General features: G+C 40.7%; 2 protein-coding genes across 2 annotated transcripts; both read left to right on the top strand.

Annotated features, from left to right (window-relative positions):
- The first annotated feature begins 1,371 nt into the window (after positions 1-1,371).
- Positions 1,372-3,187, top strand: fam167b (family with sequence similarity 167 member B). The gene is made up of 2 exons (XM_085343026.1): positions 1,372-1,728; positions 2,190-3,187. The coding sequence occupies exons 1-2, from the start codon at positions 1,396-1,398 to the stop codon at positions 2,451-2,453; spliced, it is 597 nt and encodes a 198-aa protein (XP_085199152.1). The 5' UTR covers positions 1,372-1,395; the 3' UTR covers positions 2,454-3,187.
- Positions 3,188-7,253: 4,066 nt separating this feature from the next.
- On the top strand, positions 7,254-21,840 carry lck (LCK proto-oncogene, Src family tyrosine kinase). The gene is made up of 13 exons (XM_085343093.1): positions 7,254-7,272; positions 8,948-9,060; positions 9,554-9,614; positions 10,524-10,614; positions 12,321-12,419; positions 12,571-12,674; positions 14,838-14,987; positions 15,083-15,235; positions 17,370-17,549; positions 19,437-19,513; positions 21,181-21,334; positions 21,422-21,553; positions 21,644-21,840. The coding sequence occupies exons 2-13, from the start codon at positions 8,953-8,955 to the stop codon at positions 21,838-21,840; spliced, it is 1,506 nt and encodes a 501-aa protein (XP_085199219.1). The 5' UTR covers positions 7,254-7,272; positions 8,948-8,952.
- Positions 21,841-22,479: the final 639 nt, after the last annotated feature.

Genomic DNA, 22,479 nt, shown 5'->3' with positions numbered 1-22,479 from the left:
CAAGAAAACACACCACAAACAAGTTTTAAAATGAAAGAAAAAAGTGACCAACATAGGCCTAAAATAACTAGTTTAGATATGCATCCAGTAAGTTTTATATGCAGTCATGGTGGGTTCCACCTCCATGATTCAGAAGCTTGTAGAAGTACCTCTGGCAGTTTTCTGTTTGACTTTATCGATGTGTCACATCATTGTGGAAGAGTTTTAGCCCCGCTCGTCTTTACAGCGTTGCTTCAGCTCATTGAGGTTTGCAGGAATTCATTCATGCTCAGCTCTTTTCAGTCAGGTTGAGTTTTGTACTTTGACTGGATCATTGCAGCACATTAATTCTTTTGCTTTTTTTTTTTTTTTTGGCCAATTTTTATCTGTTGGACAGATGTCTCCACATTTCATTCTGCATTGGTATACAGAGGAGCTCACGGTTGACTCAGTGACTGCTAGGTGCCCAAATCAGCACACTTCCACCACCATGCTCACAGTTGGTATAATTGGTTTGGGCTGATAAGTTATGTTTGGGTGTCTCCAAACATGGATGTTGTTCCAGAAGTCTTATGGACTGTTCATTTGCAACTTTGCCAACCTAAGCTGTGCTGCCATGTTATTTTTAGAGAGGAGGCTTTCTCCTGGCAACCCTTCCAAAGAAGCCAACGTGTTCTGTCTTTTTCTAATTTTATTGTCATGAACTTTAACCTTTAACATGCTAACTGGGGCCTGTAGAGTCTGAGATGGAGCTCCTGGGTTTTTGCAGTTTTTCTGAGCATTGCTCAGTCTGACCTTGAGGGGAATTTGTTGGGAAATTGCACAGTAAGCCTGTAGGCTACTTACTGTTTTACATAGCTGAACAGAAAACTTGGTTTTTCACCTGACTGTGTGTAAGTATGTAAGTATGTATAGATTTTTCTCATACATCCAGGCGCAGGTTTGTTGTACTTTACTTGATTATTTCCATTTTCATACTGCAGATGGAAATTTAATCTGTACTTCAGTGCACGCAGTTAATTGACCCACTTTTAGATCAAAACTACCCCAGAATGCAAAGCAAGGCAAGCAGAAAGAGAAAAGCGATTCCTGCACATCAACCTGATGTCCAGGAAATACATGCATACATCTGTATTCGTTTCTTCTTTTGGCAGTTTCTCCTGTAATATAAATGTAAAACTATTTTAAATAGTTTTAAGTCATTTAACTTGTGAATGCACAGTAATAAAATCTCAGACTTTGGTTTCAGGATATCTTTTTCCCTCGCCTGACAAAAGCTTGCAAACTCTCCAGCCTCCCTGTCCTGTGCGGGATGGGCGGTCACTGCGCTATTTCTCCCTATAAAGGAGAGGAGGCATGGACCTGTTGCGCTCTAATCGCCAAGCTGCCAGCGCAGAAAGCGAGCCTGCTCCCTGAATGCTCAGCGTGTATCAGCAATCTGCTGCACCGATGGATTTTAAGGAGCTTGGAGACGGCTCGTCCTCCGAGGGCGACACGGAGGATCTGGACAGCGTGAAAGCGCTCACGGAGAAGCTGAAGTTACAGACCCGCAGACCGTCCTACCTCGAGTGGCAGGAGCGCGTACAGAGCCGAGCGTGGAAGGAAAGAAATTCCGCGGACGGTCCCGAATCAGGAGGACAGCAAGTCGTTTCGGTGCCGGCAATTTTGAGGAGGTCAGAACTGGTTGTGGGCAGCATCTGTGGCTTTGACACTATGGACGATGCCCTGGAGCATCTTAGAAAAGAGCTGGTGAGTTCCTCCAGAAATTTGATTTGATTTTTATCTAAAGATGCGTCACGCCCTGAGAAATAATTTGCACTTCTTGATAATCTCCAATCATTAAAACTAATTAATGAATAAGTAAATAAATAAATAATACAGAGTCCTTATCCATTCTTGAGAAATACAGATAGCTATCTATCTCCTACTTCACCTTTAAAACAGATAGGCATCTCTTTAGGTGTCAGTGATCTTGCTTGCATGACTGCTTGTCTTAACTTAAGGGAAAGAAGTCTAAATACACAGATTGCGAAACAATATGGTGCCTGTTTTCTCATAAGCTGCAACCCATGTAGTCCACATGATTTTTACCCTTTGATGAGGAGATAGGCACCATCCAAATCCAAACTTTCACATATGTTCTGCTAAACTGAACACTGAAACTCACTTTCTTCTCAAACGCGCTCCCTCCATCCCTCCTCTACCCTCAGAGGGAAATGCAAGTTCAGGACAACCGACTGGCCCGTCAGCTGATCCGTCTGCGGGTGGAGATCCATCGGCTCAAAGTGGAGCAAGTGTGCCACCGTCACAAGGAGATGCTGGACGACGCAACGTACGAGCTGGAGGAGTGCGGAGAGGAGTCGGACCTGCTATGTGATATCCCCATGAAGGCTGCCTTTGCTCTGTCCACCCCTCTAAAGCATCTGGGCCTCACCAAGATGAATATCAACTCCAGGCGTTTCTCACTGTGTTAAAGACCGCAGGCCTCACTCATGCCACCGAGGACGCTCCGTCACCTCCTCTGTGTTTGTGTAGGCATTATTGTTATAAAGGGTTATTTCCGTTGATGGCGCAGTGGGGCAAAAGTAAAGATGAGCCACTAGCAGCTGTGAATGAAAATGAAAACGTTGATGACTTTGATGTGTGCCTTGGTATGACATGCATGAGGAAGCCTGTTCATACAGACCTGCAGGGGCATACACCTTTATCATCACGCAGCTTCCTGCTGGATGAGGTCTGGGCAGCTCTGCTGTTGACTGAGAGAATTAATGAAGACTAAGAGCTAGACTGAAGTATACTCAGTGAACTGAGTATATTTTTAATATCAGAAACCAAGGTGATTTGGTGATGCAAATTCATATTGAACAAAGAAGTTTAAGCGGGACAATAACTCATTTATAAATCTGTTCATATTCTTGGACTCTGCAGGAGTGCAGTAGAAATTCACATTTCAAATATGCCTTATTTACCTTCTACTGAGTTCACTCCACCCACTGTTAGAAACGAGCTCCCCGAAGCCACCTTTATTGTGATTGGCTGCCCCTCTTGAGAAGAGGTGAGGCGATTTTGTTAAGGTTATCCCCTCTCATTGAGGTCATTAGAAAAAACTGTCGGAAACTGTGTTTGGAGCAGTCTGTGCCTGAGCTTTTGGCTCACGGGGATTACTTTGCATACACTGGCCTCATTATTGGGAACTTAATTCATGTTTAATATGACTGTTCTCCATTGTCATGTGCCTAGAACAGATATAACTTATATATACAGTGATTAACACATGCATTAGAGCATGCCTTCGAAAATTACCAAATGAACTTTTAATTTTCTGAAATCTGTCAGCACGTGCAGGCGCTTTAATCAAATTCATATTTGCAATGAAAATAAAATGAAAAATATAATTAATGTTATCTGAGAATTACAGTCATTTACTTGCATTCCTGAACAGAAGCAACAATTTGCCTGATAAAAAAAACAACAGAAAATCTTCTTCTTTTTTTTTATTTATTTATTTATTTATTACAGATTTCTAAATCATTTCTGATCTTATTCATTTGACAGAAAATGAGGAAATGTTAGGTCAACTTTAAGGTTATACAGAAATGAAAGTAGCCCTCCCACGTGTTCAGGTCACACTACCTTACATCACCTCAGAAATTATGCTGCCAGCCTAAATAGGTCTTGGAACAAAAGTGAGATGTTACAATTTAGAAAATGAAATAAAGACAAAACATATTGAAGCTGTTTTCAAGCTTGAATGAAAAAAAAATATCACATATTTCCCCTGTGGCCTGCAGTGCTACTCATGCTACTCATCTCTCTGGCTGTGAGTTTCTCACTTTGCCTGGCTTCTCTTCAATAAAATGGAATCTAATAGCGTTCCCCTAAAATACATTTAAATACCTCAGCAGCAACGTCTCTTCTCTGAAATCATGACTCAAGTTTTATTTTTAATCTACCGTGATCTGCCATGTGAGGACTGCAGTTAAGCAAGGTTAAAGCCTCTTTACTTCTTATTTGCCATCATGCTTTTACAAGCATCATGATTAGATAGATGATGTTCACGTCTGCAGATTTTTATTCATTTATTTTTTAAGTAACTGGGTCATGACCTCTGAAAAGAGTCAGATGTATTCCCATCAAATATATTTTTCGGCACTTTGAATGTCAAGTAAGATTTAGGCAAAGCCATTAACGACCCTTTTAAAAGGTCACGAGCCAAAAAGTTTGGGAAACACAGCTTTACTGAAACTGATGCATGAAGGCAGCTGCTCCTGTCTGGTCTGGGCCGATACAGAAATGCTCAGCAACACGTTGAAGTAAACAAAGTCCTTTAATGCAGACACTTACAGCAGCCACAGGCAGGTCACACTCCAGCATTTTTTACACCTCTTCTTCACAAACCAAAAATATCTCTGCAACCTAGCAGCTGCAGTGACACAAACCAGGAGCTCGTGTCCGATGTTCTTTGTTTTTCATTAGCACGTCAGGATGCTGCAGAGCACTGATTTTAGACTATATGTGGCTGGCCAGTGACCAAGTATATTTTATGTTTTAAATGATTTTGTCTTTAGTTTAGTTTTTTAAAGAATGAATGAATTTAACTTTGGTTAAATTCATTCAGATGTTTAAAAGTGTAAAACATCTATTAAATGTATTATTCTATGCAGATTGTTAAATCAAGTTGTAATATGAATGTAATGACTTAACTGAATGAATATATATAAAAAACGCCTTAAAGTGTAAATTCCTAAATCTTTTTCTTTCACATAAAAGACATATTAAAGAGGTTTTATTTATCATATTTGAATCAGTTATAATTACTATATGATGGGAGACAGTGTTACACCTGCCTGTTCAGAATGGGTCACAGCTTTCTCAAAAAAACCTCTCATCTGAGCAACGTAAGTGTCTCAGGAAACCACACAGCGAATAGAGTGAAATGAAAACATTCCCAGCCATCTTTTTCAGAAACAGGTTGAGGTTTCAAGCGTTTAGAGTCATGATATTTTGTAAAAGCTTGAAAGTTTTGGTTAGATATCTCTTTTCTTTCTTTTTTTAAACAGCCTTTTTGTAAGTAGTTTTGGTTGAAGTTAGAATTAGAGTTAGGCTTGTTCTGAGATGGGAGGAGCAGACATGAGTATGGATGAACAGAGATATGAAATGCTGATGATTGTATGATTTCTGTCGGTGTAAGTGAGGGAAAACATCCCCACATGTTCCAGCACATCCATCTCCATCATCCACCCTCGGTCCTAAAGCCACCCAGGCACAACGGTATCTTCTTTCCTTCCCAAGAGACAGCCATGACCTGCTATAACACTCAGACGTATGAAAGGGGCCCTGGAGGGATGTGCAGAAGCAGACATAGTCAAGCTCGACACCAAATATGCCTTGGCAGAGCGCGGACGCCGTGTTAAATGAGAGTGCAACTAAGACTGTTGAAATTATCACAAGTGGCATACTTCAGGAGTTGTGTGATCTCATGTGGGTCGCGGGACCTCAATAGTTAGACACATGGAAATGAGTATCATATGGAAGACACAGAGGATTAAGTACTACGGCTTGAGGCCGTATTCTTGAGTGAATGCTTTCAGAATAAAGGGCTGCAGACTTGTGTTTCTCAGGCTGCTCATTCTTTGCCCTGTAGATACTTTCCCGTGACCCTTTTTCGCCCGTATCTTTCTGCTTGCCATCAAACCAGCAGAAGATATTACAGTGTAAATAAAGAATAGTAATCCATCTGTTTATCATAAAGCCAAGTAAGCCTACATGATGCACATGAGTAAGCACTAGAGGCAAAAAAAAGAGCCCTCGTTTACATTCACGAAAGAGGCCAGCACCTGCATCATGTAGCAGGAGGTAGGAGGTCTGGAAAACTTTCTGCACACTGATAGCATCGCAGTTTGATTGCGTAACAGAATGTGATTTCCAACCACATTTGGAAGTAGTGACAACTGTGGTCGAGAGGAAGAAAGGAATACCCTTAAAGCTCCAGAAGGCCTGGACAAAGCTGATCTCCAAACATGGCGGGACACTTTTTCTCCCAGCACGTATCAAAGAAGAGTTCTTGGATGATTAGACTTTATCTTCTGTCACATGCACCTACCTATTTACATCACTCTCAAAATTAAAAAAAAAAGAAAAATGAAGCACGTTTCACACATCCTCCTAGATTTATACTCTGCACTTTAACGGAAAAAAGAGTGAACTCAGGTGGTTTCATCATGAGTGAGACTTAATCTATGCTGTGGCAGTCTTCTAAGCACATATTTCTGTGCACTTCCTGTAATGTTTGGACTGACTTCCTGCTAGTGCACGCTATGTAGCAGCAGCCGTTCACCACAAGAGAAGAGATGCGGTCCACGGCTAGAGTTGTATGAAATGTCGAAAATGCGACAGCACAGGCTTAGAGGGTGTTAACAGGCAGAGAGGTTTTTACTTTATGCCTTCTCTCGAGTAGAAATGTGACCATGAGACAGCCTGCTAGAGCTAAAATTATGATTCTATGTTACAAAATGTTCTTTAAAGGAGACGTGGAGCTTGTGACGAGGCTTTTCTCTTTATATTTTCACATTTTTTAATAGTAAGCTGAGTAAACCAAGACCAAAGGTTAATTTTAAAGCCTTTTTTGGCCACAGACAAAAATATCCTCAAACCACATGTTTGACTAAAAAAGAAAACTTTGTAGTCTTGTTGACTTAATGCAACTGTCCCGAGTGCTGCAAGATATTCAAATATCTTTTGAACTGCTCTGGACCAACACCTCAGCTGCACACTGAAGATGTTCTTTACTTTAAAGGTCAGCAAGTCGCACGTTAAATGCAAACAGCGAGCGACACAAAAGCGCGGCCTACAAAAGCCCCCCGTCTCTAAACTGTTTTGGAAAATTCATGTCTTGTTCCGTGTTTGGGAAAGGTGCTGTCCTGACCCCTTTACCGTAGAGCCCATAACGTTCCCCCTTGCTCTCACACAGCTGCACAGTAAGCACCTGTTAAAAGCCTGCAGAGCAACCCTCAACCTTTCAACGACAGGAAACTCTCTGGGTTGCTCCCCTCCATAGTGCGCATGTGTGCATGCAGGCGCCGCACAAGTGCTCCTGTGATAGTGTTATAATAAGAGAAGCGGATGATGACATCTTCACACCTAGGCTCAAGTGCTGAAAAACTTGCTTGCTGCACTTAAACAGCTCTTTTTAAAAAAAAGAAGATTTAAATAAGATTTCCCAATGGCGGCACCTGAAATCTGACATTATTGGACATTATTGGACGCTTGAGGAGACGTTTCATATCCAAAGAGGTGAGTTTCACACGTGTGATTCTTCTTACTTTAAGATTAGGTCAAAGAAGTAAAGTGAAACTGTGATAAAGGTGTAACAGGAAAGGATTTAAACATCTTTCTTGTCTTAAAGCAAATATTCTACATAAATCTGGGGCTTGTTTTCAAATTTGGTCTTTTCTATGAAGTTTACTGAACTTAAAAAAATAACAAATAGCAGCAACGCAAAATAAATCCATAAATAAATGAATAATGTTCAGCCTGCTTCACAACAGTAACAAAGCGCATTCAGCTACTGGTTATCTCCTCTGTTGATATAAATCTGCATTACAAGGAAGATGTGACCACAAAAGAACAAACCGTTTTCTTGTAATGAAATACCAACGCTTCTGTAAATCTACTTTATTAATCTGTCTTTAAATAACATTTTCAAAAAAAAAAAGTTTGGGTATTAAAGTATTTTGATACAAAGTTGACACTTCCTATACAAGTTTGTCTGTATATGGAAACAATGTCGACAATGACAACCGTTAAAACGGTAAATAAATTTAACAGTATGCTGTTAAAATGGTGTACCAGCAATTTACATAAAAACTTAAATCAATCGAATATCTATTCCACTCTATTAAAATCTATTCTTTTTTACAAAAATATGATTTTTTTATGGTTTGTTTCTTCAAGCTTCTGAACTGACAATGAGTGACTGAAGTCAAAAGTCTTAAAATCTTGGTTCATCACATCATTTCTGGTACACTTAATATCTGAAGTAGCCTTGGTTACATTGGAAACAATAACAACAACCATCAGTATGATTTTGGAAAAGCCTTCAGATGTCGATGATAAAAAGCAGAGGGTAACCCCTCAGTGGAAAATGCTGACTTGTATTACTCCCCGAGTGTGTGTCAGTAAGTGTAGGAGTGCTGATGATAAAATAAAAACATCTTTATGATCCCTCTGTGATTCCTTTCTTGGGGTCTCAGGGCAGTAGTGGGCTGTTACTCTCCAGATTTTTCTCACGGCTTTGAGCCTTTGGGACAGACGGCTGCTGCGATTGGCCCACTGACCTTCTTCCATGAATGGTCTGGTGGGAGCCAAGCGAGCCTGAGAAAGCCGGTTCATACAGAGTACCAGTCTAAAACACAATATACAGAGCACGTGCAGATGCTGGATTATACCAGATTAACACTGGTACACTTCTGAAGGGCCTGCTTTACTTTCTCCAGAATGAGAGCAGGAAACGCCCCGATGTGACTGAACATTGAACAGTGCTGAACATTATAGCAAAACTGTGTCAGTTCTGGATGTGATTTTGTTTAACTGACGCAGGGTAGCATTTAAAAAAAGTCCCTTCAGGTCTCAGACTCTTATTTCTGAGCCCGATTTCCCTCTGAGGCTCCATTTTGAGGCGAGGCCCTCAGTCACATCCGACTGAAGCAGTTTTCGGAAGCAAAAGCTTTTTAGAGCACACAATTTCAAATTTAGCCAAAAAAGATTTACTCAAACTGTTTTTCTTTAGATTTTCCAAGAGAATTCGACTTACATAATTTTAAATAGTGATTATAATATGTGGTTGTAAAGCGACGTGGAATCATTCGTTGGTGAATCTAAGATGCCATTTCTTCCACTGCTAATTTGTTGTTCCCATTTTATGAGCATCAGATTTTTTTGAAAATAACCACAAGTTTCCGCCGTGCAGAAAAGATGGGCTGCAACTGCAGTTCGGACTATTCAGACAGTGAGTGGATCGAGAACTTGGATGAAATCTGCGAACACTGCAACTGTCCCATACCGCCACAATCATGCAACCCAGTAAGTGTTCATCTTGTGTGTAGTATGTGCACATTAGTGTGAGTGTGTTGGTGCACATGAATGAGCGTCCATACAAGAAAAGCTTCTGGTTTGTGGTGTGTGTGAGAATGACCACTTGGGGGACAAACACATAAGCTGTAAACCCACAGTGTATTTTGTGTTGTGTGGATTGTTGTTGATTATTGTCATATATTTCTGTATAACTTACATAACTGTGAGGAAAGTTTCCTTTTGGTTGTGTAACTAAATGCGGGCGTAACTATCTGTCCAATGTTGTTTGTTTCCTCTCTGAGAATTAGATTTCCCATTAGACTGGAAATGACAGAAATAAAGGAGAAAACCACATGTCTTACGATTTACCGTCACGATCCACGTATGAAACCGTAGAACTTCACGGTCTTACAGTGAATGTGACGTGTGATGGTGTCTTGTTTGACCGCATAAATCTTACAAAGTATAAAATGGAAATCTAATCTTGTTTATTTCTTCCCAGTACACAGAGCAGCTGATTCCATATCCATCGCAGATGACACCTCCTACATCACCTTTACCAGGTAATAAGTTTTAGAAAAAGTAAATTTTGTCTATAAACTTATCCTGATGGAGTTAAATCCATTTTTAATTATTTCGCTTAGTTACACACGACAGCCTCAGTTTAGCACTTCAGACATTTTCCTGCGGGCTAATAGATGCACTGCATGAGTACAATTTGAAAATAACTGTATACATAATTATGTAATATAGTTTTTTTTATTGTGTCAGTGTCAGTACATCTGGACTTTTCCCTCATCCCATCACATTATAAATATTTCCATTTCATTGTTTATGAACACAAAGTTTTCCATTTGCTTTCCATTCTCTGGTTTCCGCGGTGGTTCCTCTTGCTGTTTACACAAATATGACCAAGTATGCATGAAATTATTCAAGTAACTTTGGGCTTATTGTGTACTCAAGTACCACAGCCACACTTTGTTTCCTGGGTCCTTTGTGTAATAATGAATGTGATCCAGGATCAGTTGCAGCAAGTAGTTACAGTAAATCATGTAGTGACACATTTTTTATGATGATTCACTTCCCCATGCAGGAAACAGCTTCCGCTAGTTTATCTATTATATTTTTAGCCTCTAAGTTGGAGTTAGTTCTATAAATAATGAAAAGACAACAATTTATAATGCCATTATCTTGCCCTATAAATAAATCTTTAATTATTCACCTGTAAATGTCTACTTGCTGTTCTCGTACACTCTGACGAGAGGGGATTATTCGCCATCGCCAGCTCACGCTCACAGGGGATCGTTTGCTTTTTCTGTGTAATGTAATGCATTACAATGTGCCGCCGTGAAAGGGCCCCACATGTCTTTGTCAGATATGTAAAATGGAATAGGTTGAAATAAGCTTGACATAAGCTTTTCATGTTAATTGTAAGTAAAATTGTATCTAAAACTACAAATTTTGTCTTGCAGTCAACGTTGTGGTGGCCATTTACAGCTATGAGCCCACTCATGACGGCGACCTCGGCTTCGACAAAGGAGACAAACTCAAGATCCTCAACAAGTAATCTGCTTTTAAACACACAGCAATGTCTTGCAACGAAACCAAGAACTAATCTGGTCCATTATCCACTCACCCCATAAATAGTGGAGCATAAGCTATAAAACCTTAACACCAGGACATTTAACTGATGATTGTACAAAGACAACCCAAACTGAGAAACTGCATTGTTTTGTTTTTAATTATATATACACTCATTTTGACTTTAATACCAGAAATATGTTTGAAAAAGTTGGGACTGACACACTTTCCACTGTGTATCGTGACCCTGTGTATGTTAGGAAAACGAGAAAATCAATCGTTGCAGTTTTGAAAGTGAAATCTCTTTTTTGTTTGTTGATTGGAACAGCTGGGGTAATCTTGTTTTTGGGATGGCTGACACATCTGGACCACAAGTGAAGCCAAGCTGCTGTAATAATAATACAGAGTAGCAGTGTTTTGCTAAAATAAGCAAGAATGTCTGTCACCTGCATGGCAGTACGCATTGTTTACTACACCAAAAGATGGCTGTGGTGTTTTTAGATCATGGGTATCGATATTTCAAGTGCTCAGCCTCGCCCTAGGGTTAAATACGAAAGACTCAGATAAAGACTTAAATTAGAAAACATCTGCGCGACGCTCGTTATAAAAACGATCGTGTTTCTAATTAACATTTCTAGCTTCATGTTCCACCAACTGCTTTTTTTGCGTATTACACAGTTTTTCCAGTCTCTAACTGCTCTGTCCCCACATTTTCTTTTAATGTATTGTTGACGCCAAATTTAAATTGAGCACATTTTTTGCTATATTGTCTTTGTACGTTTTCAGTTAAATATTGGGATTAACTTATTTGCAAATGACTTAAATTCAGCTTTTAATCATACTTGCACACAGCTGTGGGTCTGCTGGACTGCCGAGCACCCACTGTAAATACACGCCATATGTTTTGGAATGTATTTTCAGATGGGAGATGTTATGACTACATGATCTCACCCAACACTTCCTGTCAATGTGTGCTGTTGAAAATTGAATAAATGTAAAAAAATGCCCCCAAAAAATTCAGACGTGTGATTTTGCGGGTTTGAAAGAGGAAACACAAACTTTAACAAGAGAAAAACATACATATAACAGCAAAGGAAATAAAGCCATATGACATACTGTGCTATATATATGTGGGTAAATATAAAAATGTGCAATAGAAACTCATTCGAATATGTGTATGTACGCAGAAAAGAAAATAATCTTTTGCTTGAAAGTTAAAGTTAATATATCAAAATATAAAAAGCTAGTGTTCTGCATGCACACTTAATGTAGCAAGATTTACCAGTTTTTTAGTAAAAAAATATGTTTGTGACATAGAAAACATAACTTCCTGGAACGACTGCTAGCTAATATTGTATTAAAACGTGTGACAATTGTTAATGATTTTAGGCAGAACTCCAACGACATAACAAGATTAATTTATGTAGCTCAAGATCTTAAATCTTTAATTTTTAGGGCCGTTTACAATTAAGTCTGTGCTGAGCATCCTTCTTTCCCTTCAGCGTCTTCTTCTTTTACACAGAGCAACACATTTTTCTCCCTCCCAGCGATGCGCTTCATTTTATTCACGTAAAGACTATTGAGGCCTTTTTGGGGTTGAACTGAACCTGTTTTCTGAAGCTGTGTGACACACATCACGGCTATGATAACTAACTCAGAGTATTGTTGCTGCCTCTTCTGACATGCAGGGATGATCCAGAATGGTATCTGGCAGAGTCTCTCACCACAGGCCAGCAGGGCTACATCCCCTACAACTTTGTCGCATTGTCCACCGTGGAGACCGAACCGTACGTCACACAGGAAGCACGCTGACACGCCTTTCAAAGCCATGTCATTCAACCTCAACACCATCTCATGTCATGCAATGCATTATCTGTACCTGAGGGAAGGGAAGTGGTTAGCTCAAAGTGTGAAGCATATGGTGTGTTTGCGCTGCAGGTGGTTCTTCAGGAACATTTCGAGAAACGAAGCCATGAGGCTGCTCCTCGCTCCTGGGAATACGCAGGGTTCCTTCCTGATTCGAGAGAGTGAGACCGCCAAAGGTAAAATGCTCTACAGAAAACCGACTGCGCAGATCAACAGGCGGCTTCTCAGCAGTCTGTTTTACTTCACATTGAGATGCACTTAAATGCTATATGTCACATTTTAAACCTTTAATAACCTAAATGGAACAAGTGAGCTCATGAACAATATGACTGGTTTCCTCAGTAGCAGTCAGTTTTGTTATTACGTGCATTTCCCGTAATCCCACTACCTGTTTCCCAATTTGTCTCATCTGTTTTGTTTCAGTTTTGTTTTCCTGCTCCTTGCTTAAAATAAAAATATGACTTACATGCTGCATTAATTTCACTGGAAATGAAGCCACGACTGCTAAATGCTCACCCCCCTGAAGTGTGCCACGATTCATTATTTTAGCCACTGGCACACAGTTCTGTACGGCGGTCTACACTGTGCTTTTTTAACATCGTCGAATGAACCTTATAATTGTTAAAGTATTCGACTGTGCCCACGTACAGCCTCACAGAACAACGCAGTACAGTGTGATTACCACAGATATTTAACTCTGACTCATAACACACTGGAACACACGGTGACTCACATTTTGTGAGAAAAGTGATGTTTCTATGCATTGTAGTAAAATGACTATAAAATATAAATTATTACAATCAATCAATCTTTATTTATCCCAGACTCATAGTCCATAAAAACAAGATAAACCTCATAACACATAAAACAATAAAAACAGATTAAAAAACCCACCCAAATCGTTTTCCAACAAAAAGACGACCACACCAGCGTCTCTACAATGTAGGCTGGTTACTGAGGGGTGTTCCCATATGTGCATTAAGCTTTACAAGAGGACCCCAGCCACGTAAACCAAAACCTGTCTGAGAATCATTGTCATGCTTTCTTCATTGCCAGCTTAATCGAGTGATGGTTGCATCATTTGGTTGCTTGTAAATCCTTTTTTTTCCTCTTACTTTTGAAGCGGTAAATTTTCAGAAATGTAACAGGATTCAAACTCTCACCTTCAGCTGAATAAAACATAAGCTGTGTATAAAAGATAGATGATTGCACAACTATGTTTTTCAGCTTGAAGTTTGGCATTATGGCCTTCACTATTGTGGAGCAATGAGTGATAATACTTGGACCAGATGGTTGAGTGCTAATATGAAAACCACAAGTCGTTAGCCAATGAGCATCCTCTCGATAAACCCGCTCTCTGACACTTAGAATGATAAAACTTTACAAAATGGACTTACGGTAACGTTTTACTCAACAAATCGAAAATCTCACCAAAAACCAGCGACTAAACCCATAAAACCACCAGGAAACTGTTAACAGAGACCAGGGCTGGGGCTGTTTCTCACTGAGAAAACTGTAGTCTGTTTGCAAACACCACTATCACCCCATCACGTTGGCCATCTTTGATATGGTCAGTGAGTGCTATATTAGCTAGCTTAATTGCCAAGATGCATCCAGATGCACACACAGCTACTCGCTGTTAGTAAGTCACTCACCGAAAAACTGGAAGAGTTTGCTGGACGGTCTGTTAACATGGCAGCAAACATGCTCAAAAAGTCCATTTCGGTGACAGGAAGCGGGTGAGGTGACACCTGGAAGACAGCTAGAAGCTACACGTATTATCGACCTGTCACTCACAACAGCTGAGACCCTAATACTGCCTCATCAAAGCCTTTTCTTAATTTTCAAGCCCCAGAGGTTACCACGTGTGTTCAAGCTATAACAACTCCATGACACCAATATGCTTCCTGTTTAAAGCGTTATGGGAAACAAAGCAAACATTTTTATGTTACATGGGAGTAGATAGTGCATGTATCTCAGGTTTGTCAGGTGGAAAGGATTTTCAATGCTCCTGGTTGGTAAAAATGATCAGATTAGCAACTTTAAGCATTAAAGCTGTCACGATGTTGCAAATCTACGCAGAGCGAATCAGCCCACAACATTATTTCTGCTTCAAAGGCCATTTTAGCATTAAACTTTGTCTATATTGTGAGAAAATTAAAAAATTTTAATAGTACTAATGTACTGATGTATTAATATTGACATTTCCAATACATTAGCTACTAATTTCATGCGTTGTAGTGGATGATGTATTTTGGAAAGCCTTAAGTGTCTGACAGTGAAAAGCTTAGTTAGGACATTTTAGAGTAAATCATCATGGTTCTAACTTCCTGTTCCAGGATCATACTCGTTGTCAGTGAGAGATCTGGACCATAACACAGGTGAAGGAGTGAAGCACTACAGGATCCGCAACATGGACAATGGTGGCTTCTACATCACAGCGAAGATATCCTTCAACTCGCTGAAGGAGCTCGTCCTTCATCACTCACGTGCGTACAGCCTCTTGAGGGGATTATCGATATTGCTGGTTACTGTGGAGTCTTCATTCTAATAATTTTATACGTTTCTTTTCTTTGTCATTCAGGTGATGCAGACGGGCTGTGCACAAAGCTGGTGAAACCATGTCAGTCTAGGGCACCGCAGAAGCCCTGGTGGCAGGACGAGTGGGAGATTCCTCGTGAGTCTCTGAAACTGGAACGCAGGCTCGGAGCTGGGCAGTTTGGAGAAGTCTGGATGGGTAAGTGCATTTCCATTTGCATGACTTTTAAAGGTTTGCAGAATTTTGCAGAAAAAGATCGTGTGTACAAAGCCCAGTTGCTCAATCTGGCTGTGGCCTTGACTGCGTGGCTGCCAGAAAGTTTTCGCCAGGGTTTTTCTGCAGTGTATGCAGAAGCGTTTCCTCCATGCAGTCTTAATTGTAGGCTTGTTTGAGCTGGTTAACTGAAGAGTGATGGGAGGTATTAACCGTGTTACACAACATCGCTCAAGCAGCATAAATCTGGCTTTCCTGTGAAGGATTAAGGTAAACAAGACACAAAGTGTTTGGATCACATGGGTATCAGTTGAACTAATCTGTACCACAACCCCATTATTACTGAATTGCAGGGGTAACTTTCCCTCTATTCCCCATCCTCATTTGCCAGCACAATTTAACATCCCAAACAAACCTCTCTTTAAGAGCTAAACATTACCAACAATGGAACTTCTCCACTCACTGCCACTTTATACTTACAATGTTTGCTCCCATGTAGCCAGAGCTCTGTTTGTTTCTTCATCCTCATCCAAACATTGGTTCAGTGACATTCTTGAATTGTGGGTGCGACTGTCCCTGGCTTTGAAATGTTTATTTGCATGCACATGAAAATACACAACTACGTCTTCTAACGAGATTTCCATAGTAGATAAAAGGGGCAGAGAGATGCTTTGAATAGTAAAAATAATTTGCTCACAGTGTCGCTGCACTTCATGTTTGGTGTGAATTGTTCAGCGCTTTGTGTAACTGAAAGTGAAACTGCTCGGCTGTGGCTTTAGTTGGCATGAGGAGGGTGTCAGTGTTCCAGAGCTGGAATGAGAACCTGTTTGCATGAAAGCCATTCAAAAACTGTTGCTCGCCTGGCCCACGTTGAATCGCTCCACTGGTGACAAAAGAGCTGTGTTTAGAGTCATCAAATCACCAGCCGGCAACTAGACGGGCTTAATTACTCGTGTGGACAGAACAGGACATTCTTAGTTGGAGTAGAGGCATAGCTTTGTTTGGCAATCAGTTCAGGGTTATAATCTAACATTTGATTGTGGATAAAAGTTGTTACATTTTCTAAAAATGAGTAGAGTGGAGTCCTGCTGACTTTGCTTTGTTTGACATATTTGGCACGATATGATATCAATCGGCCTTCATTACAGGGAAGGAAAAAAAGACAATAAAATAAAGATAAAACATCTTATTAAAAGACAGCTTTACCAAATGTCTCCATAGCTGGGATTCGTGCTGTGCGATAATAAATCTTCTGTTGTTACACCCACAATGATTTCATTTTCAGAAGCACGGAGCCTGCAAACATTTTTATACACCGCATTTCGCCATTCAGCTTTAAACGCTCCTCCCCTCACCCTCAACCCCAGACACGGCAGATGGCTGCCCTGAGGTTCTGTCAGAGGCTTCTTCCTGTTAAAGCTGAGCTTTTCCTTCGAGCCACCAAGTACTTGCTCATAGGAGGTCATCGGATTCTTGGGTTTTCTCTGTATTATTCTAGGGTCTTTACCTTACACTATATAAAGTACTGGGTGACTTGTTTCAAGCAGCACTCTAACATTTGACTTGACTTGGTTAGTCATGGCCGCACACAAAAGTAATGATTTAGCATTCAATGTTATTTAATCAACGGCAAACGTGGAGTCACCCACTTCATTTTAGCCATCTCACTGACAAACCGCTCAGCAAGTTACAGTCATAGTCTGTGCTGGTGCACTGCACAAATACTGGACTGGTGGTGGGTAACAGATTAAATATTAAGACACTCAAGGCAGACACACCCTTGTAATGTGTAACTCCAAAGGCTAAATGGATGTGTATTTATATAACACTTCTTTTGTCTTTTTCAAACTTCAACCCACAGTCATGCGTTTGCATGTCCTCTTGCCACGATTTAAACAGTGAAACAGTTAGAAACCTGTTTTTGCACCAGACTATGGGAAGGTTGTTAACTATGGGAAGGTTAAACCAGCCACTAGTGGCCATTCAAACACTTGCCATTTTTTGACACTTGCTTGTTAGCTCAATTTTTTCAGCTCTGACATACTAAAGTAAAAAGTGCTAAGTGGTAAACACCAGCATGAGTTCACCCTGTGATATCTATATGCCCATATGTTTTCAGGTGTCTACAACAACGACAGGAAAGTGGCAATCAAGAATCTGAAAATGGGCACTATGTCAGTGGAAGCTTTCTTGGCAGAAGCCAACATGATGAAGAACCTGCAGCATCCTCGCCTCGTCCGCCTCTTCGCTGTGGTTACCCAGGAGCCGATCTATATTGTCACCGAGTACATGGAAAATGGTAGGCAGAAACACAACATGTGTCACAACCTGGAGAATTTTACTAATGAGCTAGTAGCGCCCAACACTCAAGAGGGAATTCCACATGTCAGCTGAAGCATTAAAGGAAAATAAATCAGTGTTTCTGAGCAGTTCCTATTTGAAGGTAAATTAAAGAGATATGCGTTTGTAATCACACCAGCTCCTTTCCATTCAATTAAGTAATCTAAAATATGTCTAAGCCTGTCTGACATCTCCTGCCGTGTCAGGGTGAGCTCTGTGCCTGCAGCCTGCAGCAAAGACAAAAGAATTTCTGTTGTAAGTTCTCGCGCTGTTATAGACGCTCAGGATTAAACATGTTGATCTCCTATCAGACTTTGGGTGAAAGCACATGCTCGAACAAAAGAGCGGGCAGCCCAATGCGTTTCTTCTTTTCCCTGAGTCATAATGTCGTCATACACCTGCTCCACCTCAGTGAGCCTGTTGAATCAGTAGAATAGGTTTTGATGGTACATCCACAGCTGCCCTTCTGTTTGTTTGACTTTGATCTTTGATAAGAGATGAAGCTCTGTAATTTTTACATGAATCGAGTCGTGTGAGGAAATCTGAATGAGGCAGCCACAGTAACTCACGGGCCCTTCCCTTCAAAACTTGCTGCTTTGATGAAGCGGCCAAGCTCTGATAGGCCATTTTCGGCTTCTCCTCGTGGCCTTCACTGCTGGCTGCTAAAATGTTTCAAAGCAAACATGAACTTTCACTTCTTTGCTGGGCCCCTTCCAGACAGGTTACTGGTGTTTACGCATCGAGGGGAAGTCTCTCCGGCCCGTCTGAGACGAAGGGTGTTAAATTAGGAGAGGATGAATCACTGTGTTATTGTTCACACAGACCCCTGATGGTGCCTGGCTCTTTTCCAGGGACACATTTACACAAATGTCGGCACACTGCACCGCTGCGGCCGTAAACAAACATGCCGCAGCGCTTTGAATAACAGTTTGTTCAGCATCTCGCCACTGTGTCTTCCTCTTTTCCCCTCTCCTCTTACATAACATATGAGGAATTGCAGTGAATCACAAATCATGTTAGCAGTTTCAGTACTCTCAATAAAGGTTTACTGCCCACAAATCTTTCACTGAGAGGAACAATCGCAAAATGCACAGAGAGATGCTGTCACAAACACAACAACGGGCCTACAGCTGAAATGAATGGCGTGCCTTTGTATAGTCGTCTGTGAGTAGCTTGCAAACCACCAGCACTGGTTCTATGTGAGGCCGTGTCTTTGTCTGGGATCCACATGTTAACGGGACACAATTGTCGCTTCTGTTGTGAAAAGAAAGGACGGCATCTTTTCCGCTTCTCCCTTTTTTTTATTATCAGAGACAACAAAGATGGAAAATAACAGGCGTGCCATCCCAGCTTCCCTTTGTGACCTTGACAAAGAGCTTTACCCTGGTTCTCATACTTCAAAAACTGTCCTCCGGACTTAAGCAGAGGAGTAACTGCCTCTTCTTTCCTGGCACAGTCATTCCTCTGAAACTATTTCCTTTGGTCTGACTTGGTTGGGTGGTGCACAGAGGTATTGTTCTCTGCTAATCAAAGTCAACACAAAGTCAGCTATCAGAAACATATCTGATGGTCTCTGCTTCCTCCAAGTAAAATGTTCACTGATTTGAGGTGCTATTCTGGTCCAGCTCGCTGTATTTATGGCTGCGGAGAATCGCGAGGGCTTTTGTTGTGGATAAAGGGAAATATAATTAGTCTTGTGGACAGTGCATGGTTTTTTCCAATTCATTTTAGCATTCATTGTTGCCTAATCTTTGTTGCATAACAGTCAGTAATGTGGACGCCCCATTATGCAACCTGTTATTCTTTTTGAATGAATGAAAACTTAAGTTGTATATTTTTCTTACAGGTAGCCTGGTGGATTACCTGAAAACAACAGAGGGGAGCAATTTGCCCATGAACGTCCTGATAGAGATGTCATCTCAGGCAAGACATTTATTGTTACAGTGAATATATCTGCCCACTTATCTCCATCCTCTCTTCAAGTTATTTACAAGATTTCGTTTTTCACTTCCCATTATTCTAGCACAGCACTTCCACGCAGTAAAGTACCCACTGTTGAGGCTTAGTTTAATCTGGTGATAATATCAGAACCGTGTGTGTGTGTGTGCGTGCAGATGTGAAACCATGTTGATGAATGCAGGCTGGTCTAGACACTGTGGCACATATACCACAGAGGCTTATTACCACCGAACAAGGGGGCTATTGCCTGAACATTTTATCTTGTGTTTTTTTTAATCACACATTTGCACAAAGATGCCAACGTAGCTAAAATTTTAAAAGTATGGCCTTTGCCACCGAATACATGTGGCAGTGAAAGTATTATAATAAGCTTAGGTCGAAAACGAAAAAGTGTAGTTGAAACTTCTTTCAAGTCAGACCCACTGCTTCCTTATCTTTCCAGTCTTAATGCAAAGCAAAGCTAAACCAGCCAACTGCTGACTTCACACTGGCTTCAGCTGCAAAATTTTAAGCATATATTACTATTTGTACCCACTCCTACTTTGTGAAATATAACCTGTCAAAGAAGTTAAATGTGTAGGTTTGGGAATGGAAAACAAAACCACAGGAAGGCAGGCTGAAGCTTCAAAGTCTAACCTGACGAGATTCTCGATGTGCAAGAGGCAAATTCTCGAATGCCTCAGAGCTCGCTGCAGAGGGCTGGAGTTTGTGCACAGCAGTGAACGCATTTTTACAGAATCAACGTTTTCAAGCCAGTTATGCACTGATAGATTTTGTGGTAACTGTAACCACCATGCAGTGGACCATAGAGACAAATGTGATTTATTGCTGTGGTCACAACCCTACCTTATGTTTAAATCAAAGTACATGCATGCAGTTAGAGGAATTAGAGATTTTACTCATAATATTTTGAGAGTGGCAACCACAAATCTAAGTGTGGTTTTAAGAACTTTTTAAATGCTTTCCATTATTTCTTTCATGCCACAATCAAATGAATGGAACAAAGGTGTAAAGAGGTATAAAGAGGTAGAGGTGGAGGTCACACTGCCACTTTGTGAAAGACGCAAACATACGTACATCTCAGGTTTCTCCCCGCCTATGTGACACATTCTCACGCCTGAAATATGCACCGCAGCTTCAGAAAAACTAGATAAAACTAGAGAAATGAACAGATCGCCATAAATGTATCAGATAATTTGTGTTTGTGGAGTGGTGAATTCTGTGGAAATCCTTAGCATCAATTTCCTTATTCATCGGAGTGCACTATCAGAGTCCCTTGTAGGTCCACGTCTTTCAAAATGAGCTGTGTTGTACCTGAATGAGTCACAGACTGCCACTGTAATAAACTCTCAGTCTGTGGGAAGGCAAAGCAAGGACTGCAGCATTTTGTTTTGGGAAGTAGAGCTGGTGTTGTGCACCTGGGTGGAGCACAGAGGTGAAAGGGTAGAGAGAACTGACCCGAGGAAGTAGTCAACTCCCTACTTTGGGAATCTGTCTGGTTCATGTGTCTAACACACAAACATTGCACAGTGCTAAAATACACACAGGCCGTACACAGCCATTTATTTTGTGCTTGAACACACACACACACACACACTCATGCTTCTTTTGTCTTGTGCTGTCCCCTGCAGGTGGCTGACGGCATGGCATTTATTGAGCAGAAAAATTACATTCATCGAGATCTGCGAGCTGCCAATATTCTCGTCTCTCATGAGCTCATCTGCAAGGTTGCCGACTTTGGACTCGCACGACTCATAGAGGACAACGAATACACAGCGAGAGAGGGTAGCAACAGCTTTACCTATATCATCTCTTCGGCTCTATTTCAAAGCATTTCATAGATTCTTGTTTAATCTTCTCCATTGTTTCTAGGTGCAAAGTTCCCCATCAAATGGACGGCCCCTGAAGCTATTAATTATGGCACCTTCTCCATAAAATCTGATGTGTGGTCATTTGGGATCCTCCTTACAGAAATAGTGACATATGGACGCATTCCTTACCCTGGTAAATGATCACACTCGTATTACTCATTCTAGTAATAATAATAATTGTAAAAACATTTGATTTCTTATTTGTTTATTTATTTTTTATCAGGTATGTCCAACCCAGAGGTAATCCAGAACCTGGAGCGGAGCTACAGAATGCCACAGCCTGACAACTGCTCCGATGCTCTTTATAGCATCATGTGTCACTGCTGGAAGGAGAATCCGGAGGAGAGACCTACGTTCGAGTACCTGAGGAATGTTCTGGAGGATTTCTTCACATCCACAGAGAGGCAATACCAGGAATAGCTAGGAATAGACACATACAATAAACAGATTCAAACTAAGGCACAGCCTGTGACAGTGGATGCTGGATTTTGATTTTTTTCTTTAGAAGAATGCATGCCTTTCTACTGATAGGGATAAACAGACATTTTCCAAGTTTCTGCATCAAATATATTCTGACATGACCACTTAGATATGATACTATTACCTATGGAACTATGAATATGAACCAGCTGGATCAGAGCCAGCAGCAGAGGGGAGCGTGATCGCCAAGCTGCTTGAATTAACTGGGGACTGACTGATGTAGCTGGATAACCAGCTGCTCTCCTGGTGCTTGTTGTTAACGTGTAAATACTGTTCACTGCTTCAGCTGTGTTTTACCTCTGCTGTTTAATAAATGTTTTTGAAAGTGTTTTAATTTCAGTAAAAAAAGAGAAGCTGTTCATGAATGTTGTTTGATACCAGATGACATGTGCATTATTTTAGTTTATCATTGCTGATGTTGCAGTGCGTTACCCTAAAATCATGAGAGCCGTCAAACTATTGCTATTGCTCGAGTACTGTAAGTTTTGGGGTAACTTCTGAATCTTCCATTGATCTTGGGTTCTTTAAACTTGTACTGCATTTCGTTTTAAAGGCAAATAATATTTTTACAATGCTGTA

This window comes from Diplotaxodon limnothrissa, linkage group LG19, assembly GCF_057381915.1.
Source record: "Diplotaxodon limnothrissa isolate DT_005_m linkage group LG19, D_limnothrissa_male_GT1.1, whole genome shotgun sequence".
Lineage (NCBI taxonomy): Eukaryota > Metazoa > Chordata > Actinopteri > Cichliformes > Cichlidae > Diplotaxodon > Diplotaxodon limnothrissa.
This window is presented reverse-complemented; position numbering and strand designations above follow the sequence as displayed.